Source organism: Eptatretus burgeri, chromosome 3, assembly GCF_056783735.1.
Source record: "Eptatretus burgeri isolate ZD-2024b chromosome 3, Ebu_testis_v1, whole genome shotgun sequence".
NCBI lineage: Eukaryota > Metazoa > Chordata > Myxini > Myxiniformes > Myxinidae > Eptatretus > Eptatretus burgeri.
In genome coordinates this window covers 51,317,074-51,340,169 of record NC_140963.1, presented here as the reverse complement: position 1 = coordinate 51,340,169, position 23,096 = coordinate 51,317,074, and the positions used below count along the sequence as shown (strand labels likewise).

Genomic DNA, 23,096 nt, shown 5'->3' with positions numbered 1-23,096 from the left:
CCACCCAGACCCCTTGATTCCACGCTTTGCCACCCAGACCCCTTGATTCCATGCTTTGCCACCCAGACCCCTTGATTCCATGCTTTGCCACCCAGACCCCTTGATTCCACGCTTTGCCACCCAGACCCCTTGATTCCACGCTTTGCCACCCAGACCCCTTGATTCCACGCTTTGCCACCCAGACCCCTTGATTCCACGCTTTGCCACCCAGACCCCTTGATTCCACGCTTTGCCACCCAGACCCCTTGATTCCACGCTTTGCCACCCAGACCCCTTGATTCCACGCTTTGCCACCCAGACCCCTTGATTCCACGCTTTGCCACCGAGACCCCTTGATTCCACGCTTTGCCACCGAGACCCCTTGATTCCACGCTTTGCCACCGAGACCCCTTGATTCCACGCTTTGCCACCCAGACCCCTTGATTCCACGCTTTGCCACCCAGACTCCTTGATTCCACGCTTTGCCACCCAGACCCCTTGATTCCACGCTTTGCCACCCAGACCCAGACCTCTCAAACACCACACTTCAATTGGACTCATTCAAACCATTTAACAGTTTGAAAGTGCATTCCTCATTTGTCGCTATCTATTTATTATGCACACAAATAAGGCAGCTCATTACATCTTGGAAAAGTAGACAGCCACCATGTGTCTATATAATTACACCTGCCATTATGCTTTACCAATGCAGTGGTGGAAGGTTCAGGAACACTCTCAAAGATTCCATCTATCTTGTACTGAATCAATATAAGTATTTTCATGGCGACTCATCTCAGTGTTTATTGAACAATTGCAGTGAAGGTGTATCTCTATTGACTCTAGAACAGTGGTTTTGGACTCATGGAGCAACTTTTATTTGCAAATATGTGTTGGACATGGAAATTAGGAAACACCTGTGCACTGTCACACGAATTGCAAGACAATGAACGAACACATGTAATTTGAAGCTGGGAACTCGGCAGCAAGAGCTCTGTGCTTTTGAATGGGAATGCCAAGTCGGTAGCAATTGAACTCGAGAGTCAGTGGACGATCTACTGCAAACAATCCATCCTGAAAAAGGTTCCTGTTGATCTTCAAATTTATTAAATAGTTTGGTTTACTTTTCACTAAATAAGTGGAAACCAGCCTATTTTGACACACTTCACGACCAAGATTGATGTTAAGTCTTCAATGTTTATTTGCTTCAATAACCCTAATGGTCGATTACTTGTGAGCATACCGAGGCCCTCTGCATGACCTGTAACCGCTGGATGACTCCCCCAGTAGATCTCCAATCGATCGCATAGTGCGTGCGAAGAACTGAGTAGTTCCAGTTCGGACGTGCACGCCATTTATCAAGGTGGCTTCTTCTTAATTTCTGACGGCACTCCGACTCTGTTGGACTCTCTTTCCCCTCATCTGTGTAGCAGCCTTCCTCTGGTTCCATTTGACATCTGGAAATGTGCGATAATGGGCCACCACTGGAAGATCATCAGCTCATCCCCTTCCTCCATTCCAATGGCCATGTCAAATCCACACGCAGCACATCACGTCATGCCAGGAGTACATTTATCTGGACTTGTTTGGATTTGGAGTGTGATGATCTTGATCTTGAGCTTGGGTCCTGAACTTCCATATTCCTCTTCGTACCGTGTGCCGTTTACCAAAGCGAGCCCGTCGGTCTGCAATGAAAGATTGCTTCGAGGGAATTTTATTTTTTATCGAAAGTCATTTCTCAATCTGTATCGTAAAATCTCATAAAGACCGTCGCCCAGATAAACACAACCGTTTATCTACCATGAGGTCATGATATAATTACCATCCTGCCCCAATGAAGATGTGCACATATCTCATCTGTACTTGAAAGCCTAGTGCTGGCTGAACAGTTAGGGTGGCCGGCTTAAGATCTTAGGGTCTGAGTTGAAGCACTTCTCCACCGTTAAATTAACACCAGGTGGGTTAATTGAGCCTGCCATTCTTTCAAGGTTGGCGAAATGATTTCCAGCATGCTGAAAACGGGGCCCTTCATCAGTGGCACAGCTGCGCCCCCAGAAAAATGATGACGCCAAGCAGCCACAAGCTGCATATGAAGAAATAAATTAATCTCTCCTTGAGATGCAACTTCCTCTGCAATCTGTTTGTCACATTGTCTGTCTTTCAAGATTACTCATCAGGTATTGCACCTTTTCTTTGACTTTTTTTGGCCCATTTCTCCTGCAGGGCCCTGCTGAGTTGATGCATTATAGACTCGAGGGCCCAAATCCAGGACTTGGTGTGATTGATGTGTTGTTTTCCCTGTGATTGAGAGCCAAGAAAGTAATGGCAAAAACCTACGAGAGTTTGCTCCTCCTCGTGGATTTAACTCTTCATTGTGGGAAAACGGCAATCCTATGCAGTGGAAACAGACCATTCCTGTAAATCTTCCGAGTTCACTTTATCCACCATCCTTTAGCTGTCCCTCACCATCCTTGAGCAGGGAAATTTATTTCCCTCGTTAAATTTCTCAGTCTTGGTTCAACTTTTGCCCCCAATCCAGCACCCTTTGGTTTGAGGGAAGGCGCCGCACCCTGCAGCAAACCACAGGAAGGCGTTTCAGGAATGTGTGAGTTGTTGGTATCACTCAGTTGTGGTTTATTTTCAACTTCTTGTTTCTTTGTTCGAGATCATGTCAGTGGCTCTTTCTTTGTCCAAGATCCTGTCATTGACTCCTTGAAGTTGTACCAGTGCCATTGACTGCTGTGTCATAACATGCAGTTTCTGTTTTGTTTACGTCTAATCTACTTGAATTGCACGCTGGCCAAGCTTCCCATGAAACTCCATTCCCAAAGCGTCTGTCTTGCCCCAATTGCATAATTTGAAAGTTTTTACCTCGTCTCATGGGATCGGCATTCAGTCTATCGGAGTTTCTTTGCTTTCCGTTCCGTTGATTGTTATCAGTGCTTCTTGGGCCACATGGCCCTTGTTTAGCACATATATATATATATATATATACATATATATATATATATATATATATATATATATATATATATATATATATATATATATATATACATATATAAAAAATAAACTTTGAACTGCTGTGCTTGATGTCATTTTAAGGTTTGGCTGAAACAAGCACTCTTGCCGATCTCTCACTGTTAGGTTCTAATGGTAGATTTGTTTTAAATGAGTTACTTGGCAAACATTCGGGTGAAAGTCTCTGGTTACACAATGCTGGCAGGCATCCGGTGTCGCCAAAGAAGAGCAAAAAGCAAATGCACTTTGGAGTCTAGTTTCTTGTCTACTCCTCTGCTACGTTTGCCAGATCTTGCGAAAAGCTCAGGGATGAATGTATTTGTTTCCTCGAAACGTAATCTTAAAGCCAGAACATAAAATACATTGCATACATTGAGTCCTTTTTCGTCAACATGATGGTGGAACTGGAAAAGATGACACTTTTCTGAATATGATTGCCCAGCTGATAAGGCTTTAAGTGATTTTTGACTTGATGATTTGGGGGTTTTTTTTTCATTTTGGGGTTGTTGGTGGGGGCTGGGGGTTGGGAGGTTTGGGAGGGGGGGTGAGAACGGAGGTATTTGAAGAGTGACAATCCCTTCAGATGCAATTTCCCAAATGTTGTGGTATGCGTGCCACCGTAGAGCTCTGCGAACCTCCCTGCTGACAAAGCACGTGCGCTTCGGCAGTACGAGAATGAAAAAAAGTGGGAGATCATCTGCGATCAGGTAACTCTACGAGCGTTTTGCAGTCACTCGTGTTTATGGGGAGCACACCACCTGGTTTCACACCGCTCACTCACCCCCCCCTCCCTCCCCTCACTCCCCACCCTTCCGCGTTACACAGACACTTCAACTTTAAGCTGCAGGGGAAGCAACAGCCCACAATGTGCTGACTTGTTCTATTTCCCATGGGGTGTGACACTTATTACAACTCGCTGCATTTTGTGTTTGGCTTCATAAAGGCATTGTGATGACACCGCTTATTGGATCAATTGCTGCAGCAAGCGTAGAGCAAAGCACAAGTGAGCAGATTTGGCTGGAGCACAACGAGCGGCTGTGCACAAAGCATTTGTTCATCGGCCGAGTCCTTGTATTGAAAAATAACCAAAAGTTTAGTGAAACGTTACCATGATGTTTGTGTGAATTTCTCAAGCAAGGGCACATTAAACAAACTTGCAAATTAGCGTTTGAAGTCATGAGATTTCCCAGCCACTTGTCTTGTAGAAAGAGTAATGCCTTGCCAACAACTGTGGGGCAAGGGTGGGATTGGCAGGAAAAGGGGGAAGTGGAGAGGAATAACTTCAATTTTGTGTGGTAATTTGAAAAACCTTGAGGCAGTCGCGAAAAGTTTCAAAATGTCTGTTTTGATGAATTAAAATAAAGATGTCTTGCTGTGTGTCCTTGACGTTGTTTCTTGTACTTTATTCCCACTCTTTTTAGGAAAGGGTTCAAGTGAAGTGTCCTCCTCGAACATACCTGGAGAAGCTAAAAAGATACTTTGAATGTGCTGAGAGGAACAGTAAGGTAATAACTTTAAATGGTTCTCAAGTTTAATTCATGCTGCTCTCCTTCATCCTTATTTTTGTGAATCTCTTCTGATATATATATATAAAAATAAATATATATATATATATATATATATAAAATAATATATATATATATATATATATATATATATATATATATATATATATATATATATATATATATATATATATATATATACATACATACATACATACACACACACACACACACACACACACACACACACACACACACACACACACACACACACACACACACACACACACACACACACACGGCTCAACTTATGGAGGGAATAAACTCGACAAACTCTAAAACTGTCTTGCTTCAAAATAGTGTCCCGAACCCACCTCTCTCTGTGCCCACCTTTCTCAGTCATACCCAACTCCTCCTGGATTCTGTCTTTTGCACTTGAGAAGGTGGAAAAGTTTCTGGCAACCCTCGACTCGCACTCTACAACTGAACCAGACGGCCTCTGCTCACGTGTCCTAAAACCTGCTCTGCCGCTCTTGCACTTACTCTCTCTGCCCTTTTCACCCTGTCATTTGCCATTGGTCATCTTTATTCTGCTTGGAAATCCGCCAACATCACAGCATTACATAAAAAAGTGCAAAAACGGATCACCCTAACTACAGACCAATTAGCTTACTTCCAATCATCAGCAACGTCATGAAATCCATCATCACAATTGACATAAAATCATTCTTTTTCTCAAACAACCTCATCTTAGATCATTAATTTGGATTCAGACCTGGTCACTCAACCTTGGACCTGCTACTTCTACTCTCCCAACAATGGATAGAGGCACTCAATATCAGACATGACATCGTGGCTGTCTCTGGACATATCTCGAGCTTTTGATATAGTCTGACATCCCAGCTTGCTCTCCAAACTGTCTGCGTATGGAATCCAAGGCCAACTAAACTCTTGGATGACTGACTTCCTCCATTCTTGCAGCCAACATGTGGCTCTCAACAGAACCCTTTCTTCTTCTCTCACTGTCAAGGCTGGAGTACCTCAAGGCAGTGTTCTAGGCCCCATATTATTCCTAATCTTCATCAATGATCACACTGACTTGAAAATCCTCTTTATCTCTTTGCTGATGACTAAACTCTCTGCTGTGACATCCCTTATCCTTCTGACTGACAGACAGGCAGCAGCATCTTCCCTCTACTCAGACATTGACAAAATCACAAACTGGTCAAACACTTGGAACATGTCTTTCAATCCTGAGAAATCCCATTCTCTCTCTCTATCTCTATCTCTATCTCTATCTCTATCTCTATCTCTATCTCTATCTCTATCTCTATCTCTATCTCTATCTCTATCTCTATCTCTATCTCTATCTCTATCTCTATCTCTATCTCTATCTCTATCTCTATCTCTATCTCTATCTCTATCTCTATCTCTATCTCTATCTCTATCTCTATCTCTATCTCTATCTCTATCTCTCTCTCCCGTTCTGCAAACTCCAATCTACGTTCTCAAAAGCCATCTCACAAAGGTTCGTTCACTCAAACTCCTGGGTCTCGCTCTCAGCCATGATCTTTCTTGGGTGAACCACGTTTCAAAGTTGGCCTCCAAAGCCAGATGCTGGCTGGGCATCCTCAGTCTTGCAAAGTCCTTCCTTGGCACACCTGAGCTCCTATCCACCTCCAAGACTTTCATCCGCAACTTGATGGAGTACTGCTCTCCTCTCTGGGCTGGCACCCCTGCCCCACAACTTGCTCATCTTGATGAAGTGGAAACCAAGGCTTTCAAGATCATTGGAATCTGTGAAGAAGCTGAGTCAATGATCCGATCACTTCGCCATCGCCGACAGGTCGGTGGTCTCTTTGTCTTCTTCCACCTCATTTCTGGTGTTGCACCTTCTGCCCTCTCTGTGCTCTGTCCCCTCCCTCCCCCCCCCACCACACACACACCTTGACGTTTTCTCATTTTGTTACAGCCTAAATTTAAAATGGGTTAAATTGAGGTTTGTTTGTTTTTTTGTCACTGATTTACATATAATACTTTCTTATATCAAAGTGCAATTTTTTTTGAGAAATGTTTACAAATTAATTAAAAACAAGCCGGTAGGCGGACATGGGTAGTCACCTACCCAATAGAACCTGACGCGATGGGGAATGACCTGAGGATTAAGCACAAGAAAATTCATGATTCTAGCTTCAAGGATTAATGCTGCAGATTGTTTTTTCGTTGAAATACCCCCACATTTAGAGTTTTTTTGGCCGTTGCTAGGCAACGGAAGGGTCCATAGCATCGGTTCTTTCTCACACATAACTAGGACATACCATGAACCTACCATACCACTTTCATATATATCTGACTCATAGTCTCTGAGATATAACGAACTTCGTTTTTTTATTGTTTTCGACCAGGATTCATTCAAATTCTATCTTCTCCGACAGTTTTCATAGGATCTGGCTGGAAATTTTTGACAATATGGGTGAACTAGTAGTAATGCCCGGCGTTGCTCGGGCTAGCAATAAAGCCCAGTGTTGTCCGGGCTTTCTTGCAAATTTCCTGAATAGCGGTTAGGGTTTGCTGTTAGGGTTAAGGTTAGTGTTAGAGTAGCTAACCCAAACCCTAACCCTAACCCTAACAGCTTGGCGTAGCGGAGGTAAACAGCGCCCAGGGCAAAGTGGAAGTTTGCGTCCCCCGTAGGCCTTAAACTTGAGTGGATTTGAATGGAAAATCCCATAAGGGATATCAATTTATCGATTTTTTTTTTTCGAATATCGGAAGTGTTATGGAAAAAATTTATAGCCAATGACCTAAGTTGGACCAAAAGCCATAATCGTACCGAATTTGAATGGAATCCGTTGGAGTTTCTGAAAATGCATCAAAACGAATTTTGAGAGGCCTCTTAAGGAAGACAATAATGTCATTAGTATATGTGCCAAATCTTGTTTCATTTCATGCAGTAACAAAAATCTGATGGTGGAACAAAGAAAGGGGCGTGCCAAAATATTAATATAGATGTACTGCCCACAGTCGCTCGTGGCCCGATTTTTGATTTTCAAAAAAATTAATTTTTTATGATTTTTCAAAAATTTCAAAGTCCCGTTGCTGGGCAACGGTGGTGCCCATAGCAACGGTTCTCATTTGCACAACTAGGTCATGGTATGAACCTACCAACCAAGTTTCATCGAAATCGCCATTGTATTAACGGAGCACTGGACCGAACAGAGGGACAGACAGACAGACAGACAAACATATCGATGGAAATGCTGATAATAAGGGTAGAGCAAATTAAAAAAAAAAAACTAAAAAATTGAAAAAAAAATTTTTCGACGAGATCGACTACCTAATGAAAAGCAGAAATGGCTCGAGTCAAAAAGTATTGAACCCCTTTTCTATGACACTCCAAATTGAGCTCAGGTGCATCTAATTTCCTTTGATCATCCTTGAGATGTCTCTACAACTTCATTTGAGTGCATTTATGGCCAAATCAATTGATTGACATGATTAAAAAGGAAACACACCTTTCTATATAAGGTCCCACAGTTGACAGTGCATGTCAGAGCAGAAACTCTACCATGAAGTCCAAGGAACTGTCCATAGAACAACGAGATAGAATTGTGAGGAGACATAGATCTGGTTAAGGGTATAAAACAATTTCTGGAGTATTTAAAGGTCCCAAGAACACTGTGAGCTCCATCATTAGGAAATGGAAAGAATATGTAACTACGTAGACCCTTCCAAGAGCTGGCTGTCAGACTAAACTGAGGAACTTGGCAAGAAGGATGTAGTATAGGCTCTGGGGGGGGGGGTGTTTGTGTACATAACTCCTTTAGAGCGTCACCCTATTTTTTTTGATCCAGACGCCAAGACCTTCAAAAAAAGTTTGGGTAACACCTCCAGATCAAGTACGTTTTCTCTGTAGGGTCCATCTTGGATTCGCAGTTGGCTAGCAGCAAACTATAATTGAACCAAAATGTCCATATTGGGTTTAGATGGAATAAATCATTAGTAAACATCCATAAATTATTAATTTTGATTTACTTCAATTACTCATGCATTGCTTAACACATTTTAGCATGATTTATTCTCTTAAAACTTAGTTCACAGTTCAAAATGACCATATTTTATGTAATTTTAGTCAAAAATAGCTTTCAACTTGAAAGTAGCTCAAAGTTTGATGGTCTCTGAATGACTTAATATTGTAAGTAAAGCTATAAAATTTGGCCAAAAGTTTCATTATTAAGTTCTCTGATCAATTAATCAATTGTTTGCAGCATTGTTTTCTCTTCTTTTTCTTGAAAATCCAGTTGCCAAGAGGAAGTGACATCATAGTTCACCTCACTGTGACATCATAGTTTACCTCACTCAGGTATCCCCAAAAATGACATCATAGACTTTCATATCCCTGTAATTAACTTAAAAAATGGTCTGACGGCTTAGGTATGTATTATACACGAATAGGAAATCACATATGGGGAATCATTTGGTCACCTGATATTTGACCTTGAGTGAAGGATTCAAGGTCAAATAGACCCTCAACAGTGTTCCCTTTGTAAAAAAAAAAAAAAATGTCCTTATCTTTCTAAAAAAAATGGTCTGATGGCTCAGTTACATATATGTGTTATGAATAAATGGGAAATAACATATGGAATCTTTTGGTTACATGGTGGTTGGCCTCGAACAATGGGGTCAAGGTCAAATAGACCCTCACAGCATTCTCATCACAGTATTACCCTTATCAAGGCTTGTAAGGACAGAGGAAACAATGAATGGAGCCAAATACTGGTAAATCGTTGAGGAGAACCTGCTTCAGAGAGCAAAGACCTGAGACTGCGGTGAAGATTTACATTCCAACAGGACAATGACCCCAACCATACAGCCCAAGCAACACTGGAATGGCTTCAGAAGAAGAACGTGAAAGTCCTTGAGTGGCCCAGCCAAAGCCCAGACTTGAATCCCATTGAGAATCTGTGGAAACACTTGAAGATTGCTGTTCACCGACACAACCCATCCAACTTGGCAGAGCTTGAGCAAATCTGAAAGGAAGAATGTGAGAAAATCCCCAAATCTTGATGTGAAAAACTGATACAGACATACCCAGGAAGACTCGAAGGTGTAATCTCTGCCAAAGGCACTTCTACAAAGTATTGACTTACGGGACTAAAAACTCATGTAAGTTAGCTATTTCTGTATTTCATCTTTAATACATTTCTAAAAACACGTTTTCACTTTGTCACTATGGGGTGTTTTGTGTCGATCAGTGGCAAAAAATTTAAATTTAATCCATTGAAAATTCAGGCTGTAACACAACATAATGTGAAAAAGTCAAGGGGTGTGAATACTTTCTGAAGGCACTGTATTTGCAGGACGCACATGGTCCACCAGCAATACCCTCCTCGTGAATTTGCCTAAATCCAGAACCCTGCTCACCTCCATTCATTTATTCCTCTCTTTTCCCACCTGTGGAACCACCTTTCACATCCTCTTCAATTTCGTTCTTCTCTCCATTTTTCAAGCCAGCTGTTCACCATCTCAGGTCATGTAAAACACCCATTAACCCCCATCCAAAGCCATGATAATTTCTATACCCGTTAAACAAAATTTTAGGAGGTGTGGGGGTGGTTTATGTATCTATCTTGTCTACCCCTTGTGTTCTCCCTTAACTGTCATCATTACCTGCATCCTTTGTTCAACAATCTTCATCTGCCTTCTCCCTCTGCTCTGCTATTGTCGTTTCCCCTTTCTCCTGCTGTTCTCTTTGTTATGTTGTGTCCTGGTCTATTCTGTATCCTCGCTCATCCATGAGCCGAGAGCCCGAGACCATGTGTATATATATATATATATATATATATATATATATATATATATATATATATATATATATATATATATACATACATACATACATACATACATACATACATACATACATACATACATACATACATACAGTAGACTAGGCGTAAGTCGTCACCATCGGGACCGAGAAAAAAGTGACGACTTAGAAATGTGACGACTTACGTGCATGCGAACATTCATGATGACTGTGGGGTGAAGGATGAAGCCGCGTGTGGCCTGGACACGTACGTGTGAGAGCTGGCTATTGTACCAAAAGGAAAACACAATCCTCGGGGCATAGGTGGGGGTTCATTGATGAGTTGGAAAGTGATCAAGCAAAGTTGGAATTCATGAATCAGTTTATGAAAAGTAAAGATAATGAACAACTGTAAGACAACTCGTATACCATCGGTGATGGTATGGTGACAAATTACATGACACACAGTCATCGTGGTGATGATTACCACTCAATGCCTATGTGAAAGTGAGTGCGGTAATGTACAAAACAAGCCAATATAAAACCATGATCGGACTTCAACACTCAGCTCGATCGATCCTTTACTCCTTCGCGAAGTAATCCGTTATGTTTGACTGCCTCACACTCTTGGGCATCTGGTGCATGAGAAAGGACTCAAACTGGTCATTGTATTCCATGATGTTGTCTGGGCAATCCTCCACCGAAAGACAGTATCAGCCGAATATTTGGCCGAATCGGCCGAAACCGAATATTTGGCTGAGCCAACATTTGCCGAAACCAGATGATGAGCGCGTCATCGACATCTTCAAAGGACACACATTTCACGCGTTTCACACTTACCACCGGCCTCGCGATCTTCTCCACTTGTCCAAATATCTTTCCCTTATTCTTCAAGATATCGTTCAATGTCTGCCGTTTGATGTCCAACTTCTCAGCTATGGCTGTTTTCTACATCAGTGGGTTTGCCTCGCAAAACTGGATAATGTCGTATTTTTCTTGGTAGGTTTTAGTTGTAAGCTTACGCTTAGTCGCTATTGTCCTACCTGCAGTGCGATCAACGTGTGTACGTAGTTATAAATAGCCTATCACTGGCCTATCACTGGCGGTGTAAAGCAATGAGCGAGCATCACGATTCCATGAAATCGGGCTTCTCACAAGGCAGAAATTCCGTGTGACGAGTTAGGAGTGGTAATTTACTTGCGTTTCCATTACGCGGGAACTGACAACATCTGACGACTTAGACGAAGTGATGACTTAGAGATGACGACTTACAGAGGGATGACCCTTTATTCAAAGGGATTTAGCATGAGATAAATTCGGGACTTTTTGACACTGCCGACTTAGGCGAAGTGACGAGTTACACGCTGCCGACTTGCGCCTAGTCTACTGTATATATATATATATATATATATATATATATATATATATATATATATATATATATATATATATATATATATATATATATATATATATATATATATTAAAAACAGAATGAGAAAAAATTTGGTGAGTGTAGAAGAGATGGTCAGTGTGTATGGATGACTGACCGCATGAGGTTGTGATAGGCAGTGCATTTGAAAGATTGAAATGAGGATTAGAACGGGCACGGGGAGATGATTCCACAATCGGGAGGATTGGGGGGGGGTTCATGAATACAGGCAGGCAACCTGTCTGGACTTTGAGTGAGCAAGTGAGGGTTTGTAGAGGAATACGTGTGACCTGAGCCTGAGGTGGCTTGGGAGAGGCAGAGATTAGAGAGGACATTCGGAGCAAGGCCAGATGTAATTTGTATAAAATCGCAATCCGATCAACTTGCCGCTGATAGGGGAGTGACAGTCCTTGGGAATCTGGCTTTGTCACTGCCTTTATAAATGAACCTCCAAGTACACAATTGGTGATCCAGTCTGTATGTTTCTATAACAATGCACAAAATCAACAGAATGTCCATCAAAGTATGCTAACCACCATGGAAAGCAAAATGAAATTTTGGTTTCAGGTGTTTAAACCTTTGTCAGAGCAAAATAAGTGCAAAATATCCTTTTTGCTTCAACAAAGGGTCAACGTCAAGTGTCAGCTTCTCCTTGCTTCCCACGGTGGTTAGCAGAGCTCAATCAACGTCCTGTTGATTGTGTCCATTGTTCTACCTGTCTCCAGATGCAGATCGACAGTCGCTTTCACAAGCAAGACGAGTTCTTAATTCTACACAGAGAAAGCACTCACTGCCTTACCATGAGTGCCGAGTATCACCCAAAACAGAAGTGACTGTCAGACTTGAACAATTGAACTCTGCATGTTGGAGCTTATGTGATCGACAATTCCCATTAGTTTGTAGCGTTACATCCTCCTTTTGCCTGAGGGTTACTCGCGGTTTAGGACGTTGCATAAATTAGTCTAACCGTGTATGGGAGAGGGAAATGGAGAGAGAGGTCTCCTTGAACTACCAAAGACAACAACCCAAAGGAGAAGTGTGCATGCAAGCAATTCCACTTCTCAGACAGAGAAAAAGTTTTTGTTAACCATGTTAGCAATAGTTTGGATAAATAGAGGTTTAAATTGTACATAAAAAAAAAACTTTAAATAAACAGCATTGAAAACCAAATGGATATGAGAATGTCTTTTTTTTATATTTAAAAATGGTTTCTTATATATTTATCCTTAAAACTCAGCAAAAACGCGTGTCATTTTGCCTCGATCTGTGTTGCTTTTCATGTTTTTTGGTGATTTCGTTTATGATGGTGTTATCATTTCTTTGATTTGCGAAAAAAAGCAAAAGATTGGCTGATGTGACCACAACAACGCTTGGGCATCAATGTTTTGTCTTTCAGACATTCCAGAAGAAGACCTGCGAGTCGACGCAGGTGCTGCGGGACCTTGAAATATCTTTGCGGACAAACCATGTCGGGTATGGCGCCTCTTTGGAGGCCACTTAGTGGGACGTTCGACATATTTGTTTTGTGGTCTGACATTGTAAACCAATTGATTAAGATCCTGTCCACGTCCATTTATTACATACGTTGCTTGGTCTTAAATTAGGCTTTGCTTGTGATTCTGCGTCAAAGGCCAACAATTCCAATGGTTATGATAAGACTTGTCCATACGCATGTTTGAGGATCAAGCGGCTGGCAGAATAGCCCTTGTGCAGATTGAGATTCTCTGCAATGCAGTGTGTTCAGTGAGTATTACAACAGAATGGCAGTTTTATTGATGGATCTGTCTTTGTATCACTTCTGGTACGTCGACTGTTTTTTTTATTGCAGGTAAATGGAAATAAATAAATATACACATTTATACTTATTGTGGTTAATTGCAGGGTTTTGTATCTTGTACAAGCGTCGGGTTATATTTTATTTTATTTATTTCTTGATGTAAAATCCATCGTAGTTTCGCAAAGCGTGCCACGTCTGGGCCATGCAGACACCAGGTGTTTTGAGCCGAAGAACGTAGTTCAGGTGTGTATGGATGCAGGCTGGCCAAATGACTCCCATAACTTCAAGGTCTGCATGTCATTTTCATTCCAGTCGCTCTCATCCTCACATTATAAACAGCTGCCTATGGCAAAGCACAAGTGTTAAACGACTCGGTGTGAAGCGTAAACCAGGTGTGCTAACTGCTATGCAAGATTCTCTCTTGCTTTGAAGAAGAGTTCATGCCTGAAACGTAAATTCTCCTTGCCAACGGCAGTTAGCAATCCTTGCTCAACATTCAGTTTGAGAAAGTTCATTGTCATTTGCAGTTTTGCCCCCTTCAGTGACATCCTGCCAATAGAAACGGGGGCCACTTGGACGGTTTCCTTTGGAGAAACTCCATTCATTTTATTTTATTTAAGAGTGTCATCTTTTCAGAGCTAATTATTCATTCGGAGTTATTTTATTTCTTCCTCCCCTTACTCCAATGCGCCCTTCATTCCCCATGATAATTTGTATACTCCTGGAGAAGGTTTACATATGGACAAAAATGGGGAATCCTTGCACGTGAATATCACTCTCCCTCTCTTTCTCCCTCTCTATACCCAAGTCACAAAAAACATTTTATGAATATGACAAAACATTTAAGGATGGAGTCGTCTGCGACATCAATTTTCACACTGATTTTGAATTTGTTTTGATGGAATTTTTTTTTTTTTTAACGGTGAGGCCACGGAGACAGCTGGTTAGGCTGCCTTGCATTTTATGTTGGCACGATGTGTGTGTAAAATACACACACGAGCACATCCATGCTTCTCACAAAATAAAATGTAGTCTTACTGACAATTCAGTAAGAATTCAGTAAGAGCGCATCCAATTCATATAAATTGACCAATTGCTTTAGAAACAGCCGTGAGTACAAAGGAAACCTCGATCGCTTGTACGCTGCTGAGGTTAAAAGTTAAAACCCACTCTACCTACTTCCAAATACGGCTTGATGTCACATGTTCCAGGCATACCCGAGTGTATCAAAGCATCAGGTAAAAATTTTTTTTTCATGTTACAAAGGTGGGCTCACAGTATTCTGAGCCTCCCAGCAACAGGGGGCACATTTTACATGCAGTCTTTGACAGCCCCATTATATTGTTGTGTGCCGGGGTTCAGTGGCGATAAACGACCTCTAGGTGGAGCAGTCGAGCCGTCTCCCACCAAACACCCGGAATTAAAAGGTCGTCACCCCGGATAACTCCAGAGTCGACGGGCCACTTAAACGACCGTGATCGCCAATTCTCTGATGGCGTGGGGTCGGGTCAATAGCCAAATTTCAATCTACCTAAGTACCCATGTCGTCAAATTACCGGGGAAATCACACCCTCGGCCGACTTTGTCCGAACCGAGTCGCTATTACTGACTTGGATCCAGCGTAACCGAGCGGAAGTTACCAAAGCCGCGCCGGACCCAATAACAATTTACCGGCCCAAACGGCCTCACTAATTCTCAATACGCACCGTGCTGGACCAATGGGAGAAAGCACAGAAAACAAGCTGGTATATTTAACACGGGGGGTTATTTATAACCAATAATCTGGGTGAGGAGCACACAGAGTTATCCGAATAAAAGAAATGTAATGTACAATGAACACAGGGCACTTAGACAGTTCTACTTAAAGACGGGGCCCACGGACACACACACACACACACACACACACACACACACACACACACACACACACACACACACACACACACACACACACACACACACACACACACCCAAAGAAAATGGTGGCCACGGCCTTTATTTCGGCCTTCAACTCGGGAGGGAAAGGCGAGCTGAGGGCAGGGGCCTATTCTTGCACCTGTCCGCCTCGTGCGGTCTGGTCGAGCTTGTGGCGGGACTCGAACCCGCCGCCAACAACGCAGCACCAAGCACCAGGGACCAGGAACGACGCGGCGGACGCCACCCAGCACGGGAATGGACCAGACGAGAACGCCAGCAGGCAAGACGAGGCTTCCTCTCTTTCTCCTTCTTTCTTTCTTGACGACGGGGCGAACCTTCTCTTTTTCCTTCTTTCCTTTATGGCGGGGCGAACCTTCTTTTCTCCTCTCTCGACGGCTCACCACACTCCTCTTATCCTTCCCCTCTCCCGCGGGTCGAGGGAAACGCTCTGAGGTACTCGCCTCCGGGTTGTCAGGCTACTCGTGGCCGCCATTGATTGGACGAGCTCACGGTGGGCGGAGGGAACCTCACCCCTGTACGTGACACTCTGCACGTTTGCGATGGATGGTGATGGTGCGAAAACGAAGGATTAAGATTTAAAGATATTTTTTTAAAAACCTGACTATAAAAGTAACTCATAGCGCACACACAAAATTCCCATTAGACAGAAAGACGGGACCCTGACTGTAAACACATACTTATCGAAATAACTGAACTGCGGGGGATGCTGTCTGTCTGTGTGCAAATGGCTTCCAGATTCGTAACAATATTACGTGTTAATTAAAAGCAAAGATTCTTCAGTGCTGCTTCTGCAGCATATGATGAAAAAATGAACTGTCTCATCTGATAAGGCAGAGAAACTAATCTTTCTCGAAAGGAATTTGAGCTTTGTGGACTTTAAATATTAAAACTCTTGCACGTGGCATTTCCCTTATTTTGAACTGTGCGAGCATGAGCGACAAGGTAATGGTTGGTCTCCCACTGAGCTTGTCAAATCACCTGGTGAGTTTAGCTCCCACTTGTGCACTGATGTCACCATTTATAACACTATGTCAACGGCCGATCGATTTGCTTACTGTATGAACAATTGTTCAGAACGGAATCCCTTTATAATCCGGGGACTCCCTGTGCTGTATTTTGGATAAAAGTTGCTTCTCTTTTTTTTCTTCAATATTTTGAACACATGACCAGACAATTTTGAAACAGAATTTTTTTTTAATTACTTTTTTTTTGTGGATATGCTGATAAAAAAAAATTCATACCAAATTTTTCAGTATACCAGTTTAGCTAAATTTCTAATATCGGTATATCGATATGAAAAATTATACCGATATTGACAGTATCTCTCTCTATCGAGTGCAGCCTGTGGCTGCTGGTTGCATCATTGGTTGGGACACGGCTATGCCGCTGATGCAGTGTCCCGCTTACCAGTACACTGTTGCTGATTTTGCCGACCTCGGAAGGATGACAGGCTGAGTCGACCTCCTGGTGTATTTTAATTCAGCGGCCAACGGGGCTTGAACTCAGGACCCTCGGATTCCAAGCCGCCACCCTAATCACAACGCCAACACCAGGCTATTAACAGTATAAGTTATCAATGTATCGCCAGACCCTGGTCAGGAGAATTGCAGGAGTGAAGAGGATGGATGAACTGAGGCAGGATGGGGTGGTTGGAGTGGAGAGAGTTTGTTGAGGACAAGGGAAGTGGAGGAGTATCATGGGCAAGGCAGGGCAGAAGCTTGGTACTGTTGGACCTCACCCGAAGCTGAATGCATGCATTCATGGCAGAAAAACGCCATGATGCATTTATCGAGTTGGAATAGCCAAATTTTTGGTATTATTATGCATGACTGCAAACTCACCTCCTTGTTGGTGAGGCAGTAAAGCAGAGGTAATGTTCTTGTGTGGCAGATGGACATCACTGTTCATAGATCATGCAGTTTCGGTTTTTATGGGATGTGAACTTTGCTTTACTGCTTTATTAAGCTCGGAGGTATTAACAGTATGTAAGCCCACTCGGTTGTGTGGTCATAGGTAAACGATTATGTGGTGGGTCATCATGATGTGCTCCAACAAGAGTAAAACCATGGTCAATGACTCCATGATCATTTACCTGTGACCTTAGATCCTCAGTCTTTAAAATAGATGAGAGTATGCACTGCTGTGCTGTCCGGGCATGGAGTGAAGCTGCACGCATGCGCTCATGGTGGTTAAACGCCATGATGCATTTATCGGGTCGGAAAGGCCATATTTTTGTTTATTACTTACGAAATCTAAAGATTTCGTAAGTATATTGATGACTTCCGTCCTCTGTTTGTGTGTTTGATTGAAGGCACGATAACTCGAGAACGGAAGAAGCTACCAATGTCAAGTTAAACTACGTGATTCAGGAGGGTGATGGCTAGCGCTGATAAGATTTTCGTGAAAATCGGTCAAAGGTCAAGGTCACAGTGAGGTCAAACATCCAAAAAAAGTTATAACTCGAACGGAAGAAGCAACCAATGTCAAATTACACCACGTGATTCAGGAGGGTGATGGCTAGCGCTGATTAGATTTTGGTGAAAATCGGTCAAAGGTCAAGGTCACAGTGAGGTCAAACCTTCGATTTTTTTGATGGTTTGGTGCAGCATCATCGTAGAAACTTCGGGTTTGTCGCTACCTTCTCTAGAGACAGCTTTTATTAGACAAGGTCAGAGGTCAAGTTGACAATTTTGTAAGTACCAGTCTATGACTGCTTGTTTGTTTATTTATTTATTTATTTATTTATATCATTGGGATTTTGGTTTTGCTCCTTGAACTGTTTTTTGTTGTGATGGATGAAGTTGAGTGGACAGCCAAATCAATAAAGGTGATGTTTGGTGAGACAGGGGAAAATATATAATGGTGTGATTGGAGGCTTTCATGATAGCATATGGTGTTTGAAATTGAAATGTCAACACAAGTAAACTCCTGATTGTTCTTTGCGCAGCTGGATGCGAGAATTCCTTAATGAGGACAACAATGGCCTCGCTGTTCTTCTGGAATATTTGGCCTTCGCTCAACTTACTCTCAGGTGAGACTTCTTCCACCCCACAGTCGGTTCCTTGCATTTTGCCATGCTCCCCCTCCACTCCCCCACCCCCCAACCCCTCCCATATAAAAACGTGTCATGCCTCAGATCAGTTCAGCGACCGTCGAGGAAGCATATCTGAATTATTCTCGACGCTTGCAATGCTCACCGTTGAGATCATGTATAGTTATCTAGTTCAGTCAACTTGTGTCCATCCACTGGTGACATGAATCATCGGATTTCTTCAAACATCCCTTTCTTGCACTGCTTCCCAAAGCTCTGGCAGAGTGCTTGGTTGCAGCCTTTACCCCCATCCATCGAGCTCGTACACAGTCTGTCTCTTTCTCTTCTTCTCTTGACCATACCCAGCATGGTTGATTTCTCCAGACTTTCATTTTCTGCATGCGTGATGTGTCAAAAGCACGGCAGTTTCTGTTTTAGCATCGGCACTTCTAATGTACATGCTGGTCTAATTTAATTAAAGCGCTGATGTGTTCATTATTATTGCAGTCCATGGAATTAACATTCGTCTCCAAAACCATGTTTAATTAGAAGGGCACTCTTCGATGTCCCGACGTGGCCAGATTTGCCTCTGCCCACATGATTACATCATTATGCATACTTCTCCCAAGTTTGATTTAAATTCCTGAAGCCAGATTGAAAATATTAAATGATTTTGGCTGCCAGACCATGCATCCGATCAGGTTGAAATGTAAAACATATATTCCCCATCACTCGTAGATCCTAATTGTGAAGCTTTCACAATTAGTAGATCCTGAAGTGGGGGTTTCACGTCAAATTCAGGTAATTTATTTTAAAATCTTCTGAGAAACCGACGGTTCGATGCAGACGAAATTCTTCATGAAACATCGGGACCATGCCATTAACCAAGTTGTGCTCCCTATGACTACCACTTCACGAAGGGGGGGGGGGCAATGGCCCCTTCCCCCTAATCACTCATTTTCACCCACCTGTTGGGGAAATAACCACCAGTCCCCCCATGGGGTTATTTCTTCTTCCTCTTCTCAAATCTGCTTGCTCAACAGGTATTTCTCGCTTCATGAAGTCTTATATTTGGGTTGGATGATTTCAAGTCTTATCTTGTTGGCGTGTGAAATTGAGGCAATGTGTTTTGGCTATTTGAACATTCTCTTGCATCCCCTTTGTTTGGAAATGGTATACAGACTGACTGCTTCTACTTTTTGAGCCATTCAATCCTGCTCTAGATCTGTGTACAGATAGCTGTTAAAATTTTGATTGCCTCCTCCCAAACTTCCTGAAAGAGTTTGATTGGAATTTTGTCGTTACCTGGTGCTTTTCCATTTACCAGTTCTTTCAGTGCTCATTGTCCCTCACATTCGATCACTATTGGTTCCTGCTCATTGTCCCTCTCATTCTATCACTATTGGTTCCATCCACTTGAAGTCCTCTCGTGATGTGTCTTTGGTTTTCGTCTCTCTTCTGTCTGCAATATTTATTGCCTCTTCTGATGGTCATTGAGCCTTCTTCTTTCTGCTTGCTTTTAGGATGTTGGTTTTGGCCTCTTCTTTTACGATGTCTTCAACCTCTTGCCACAATTCATATGGTATTCTGTCAACCAAGTTCAGCTCTGCAAAACTTCTTTTTTTTAACCTGTATTGCATTTGTGTCTGTTTAGCTGTTTGTCTGTCTGTCTCTGTCTGTCTGTCTGTCTGTCTGTTTGTTTGTTTGTCTGCACAGAGCTTGAATCTGGTTTTTCTCCGCAACCGCTTGTTGGATTGACACGAAATTTTCACATTAGGAGCAACTACTCATGTAGAATGTTCTAATGATAATTACGATGTCATAGGTCATGTGTTGTGGCAGTGTATTGGAAAAAAGGAAAAACTTTGGAGCTCTGTATCTCCGAAACGGCACGAAGGAAAAATTTAAACTTGGCGCATGTCAAGTACTATACCACATGGGGAATGTGTGATATTTGTATGATGTCGTAATTGCATACATAGAATGCTACATCCGATCGGTATGAAAACTTTTGAGGCTCATCTTGGGAAAAATTGATGACATGATCGGTCATGTGGTTCGGCAGCCATTATTTTTTTTTTCAAAAAAAAAACTTCAAAAATCTTCTTCGAAACGGCTGAAGAGATTGAGGCGAAACTTTACGGCTCTGACTGCCTATCCATGAGGAACAAAATGTTCACATCTGTGACGTCAGAGGTCACATGGTTTGGAAACCATGTTGGATTTACCCAAAAACCTTTAAAAAACCTCCTTATCCAGAACGGCTCGACAGATCGAGGAGAAACTTCACACACATGTTCCCCCAAGCCTTGGTGATACCGGCTTGTTCACAAATTATTGATGGGTCACATGGTCTGGCAGCCTATATTGCATGGAACGAAAATCTTTTTAAAATTATTTCTTTTGAACTGCTTCATCGATCGAAGTGAAGCTTCACAATTAGGATCTACTAGTAATGGGGAATATATGTTTTATATTTCAACCTGATCGGGCGCATGGTCTGGCAGCCAGAATTATTTAATTTTTTGAATGTGGGTTCTTTTTTATTTTATTTTATTATTTTTTGAATAAGGCTCACTTGGTACCTGGATGGTTTTGAGGGTGGAAGAGTATCAGGTGAAGTGTGAATCCTATCCAGGTTCCTCCTGATGACTTCATCTTTGCTTTTCGGTTGTTCAGGTTCCTTCTAATGACTGATGCAGGACCGTACCTATTTGGTCTTCCATTTGATTTGAATTGAATTTATTTTAATCCCTGTCTAAATTCAATTGAATAATTATAAATGGCATGTGTCAGGGTCAGGTGTCCGATCAAAGCAGGACGTCTTGGTACCCGGTCATCACTGTCAGCAGTTATAAAGTGGCAGTTCTAATTATATGTGTTATTAATTATGAAACACACCAGTACAAAAACACCACACAAAACTACACAAACAACAGACAAAACAGGTCCTGTCGAGGATCTGCAATCTCTGATTGCTCTTTTCCTTGCCTCCGCCGCCGAAGGTGAAAGACTCTATTCCTCACTCTCCATGCACTGCTCTCACTCTCACTGCTCTCACCCAGGAATACCTCTTGCTATGGCTTCCCCTCCACTCCCACCTCATGTTTATATGTGTACTGTACCATCCACCTAACAGTGATGACTCCATCTACACCTCACTATCCGAAAACATGGACCATCTTCTATCTTCTCATCCAAACTCTCTCTTCCTCTTATGTGGTGACTTCAATTGTCATCATGCCAGTTGGCTAGGTGTGGGTACCTCTCTCACCTGTCGTGGCACCTCAGCAAAAGCTTTCTGCTACTCATTGGGACTGACTTAATCGGCCAACTTCCCGACCCCGATCTCAACCAATGGTACTCCATCTCTTCTGGATCTGATTTTGACAAATTTCCCTGACAATATCTGCTGCTCTTTGTCCGCTCCAATCGGTTCTTCTGACCACGTCCTTGTCAAAGTGGACATCTCTCTGGCTGTTATCAGAGAACCACCTCACCGCCGTCGAGTCTGGAATTTCACTCAAGCCGACTGGCAGGGTCTCCGAGCAGCCATCAAACTTACACTGGTCTCCTATCACGACTTTCTCAAACATCAACTCATCCTGGGAATTCTTTCAAAGAAACTTGCTATCCCTCATGCACTGATTTATCCCCTCTCGTGTTCAGTTGTCTTACCCTTCCTCCCGCCCTTGGTTTACTGAAGCTTGTGGTGAGGCAGTTGTCCTGAAAAGACTTGCCTTTGCCTCATGGAAAGCAAACCCAACTGAGGGCAATCTCATTTCCTTCCAGAAAGCTCGGAAAAAGTGTGTATCTACCCTCAGGAGAGCCAGAAAACAACATCTTTCTCATCTCAAGTCTGAACTCTCAAACCTCTCTCCCTCATCAAAATCCTGGTGGCGTTTAATCAAATCTGTTTCTGGTGTATGTTCCCCCTCCATCCCCTCCCTTACCTCAAATGGCCGCACTGCTGATTCCACACGTGATAAAGCTGAATGCCTAAACTCGGTGTTTGCAGCTAAATCTTGTGTCCAAAACCCATCACTATCTCTATCCACCTTACCCAGTCACTCAGCTGTCCCTGGACTCTGTGTCCTTTTCTCCTGACAAGGTGGAGAGCTTGCTTTCAAACCTCGAGTCAGATTCTGCAACCGGTCCAGACGGCATCAGCCCACGTGTCCTCAAAGCCTGCTCTTCTGCTCTTGCTCACCCTCTCTCTGTTCTATTCACCCTCTCATTTGCCCAAGGTCATCTGCCATCTGCTTGGAAATCTGCTAACATCACTGCCCTGCATAAAAAAGGTGCAAAAACAGATCCCTGTAACTACAGACCAATCAGCCTTCTCCCAATCATCAGCAAGGTGATGGAATCCATCATCGCTTCAGACATGAAATCCTTCCTCTTCTCCAATGGCTTGATTTCCAATCATCAATTTGGTTTCAGACCAGGTCACTCTACCATGGATATGCTGCTTCTGCTCTCCCAACAATGGATGGAGGTCCTCAATGCTAGACAGGAAATCCGAGCCGTATCCCTGGACATATCACGTGCTTTTGACACAGTCTGGCACCCTGCACAACTCACCAAACTCTCTTCCCATGGTATTCAAG

General features: G+C 42.7%; 1 protein-coding gene across 1 annotated transcript in view; it reads left to right on the top strand.

The window, feature by feature from the left end:
• LOC147029862 (formin-like protein 2) overlaps window positions 1-23,096 on the top strand; it is a 99,883-nt gene that overhangs the window by 14,723 nt on the left and 62,064 nt on the right. Inside the window, exons 2-5 of the mRNA XM_085873280.1 lie at window positions 3,621-3,704; window positions 4,419-4,502; window positions 13,137-13,213; window positions 18,403-18,486. Coding sequence (XP_085729406.1) covers window positions 3,621-3,704; window positions 4,419-4,502; window positions 13,137-13,213; window positions 18,403-18,486 — 329 coding nt within the window. The remainder of the gene's footprint in view (window positions 1-3,620; window positions 3,705-4,418; window positions 4,503-13,136; window positions 13,214-18,402; window positions 18,487-23,096) is intronic.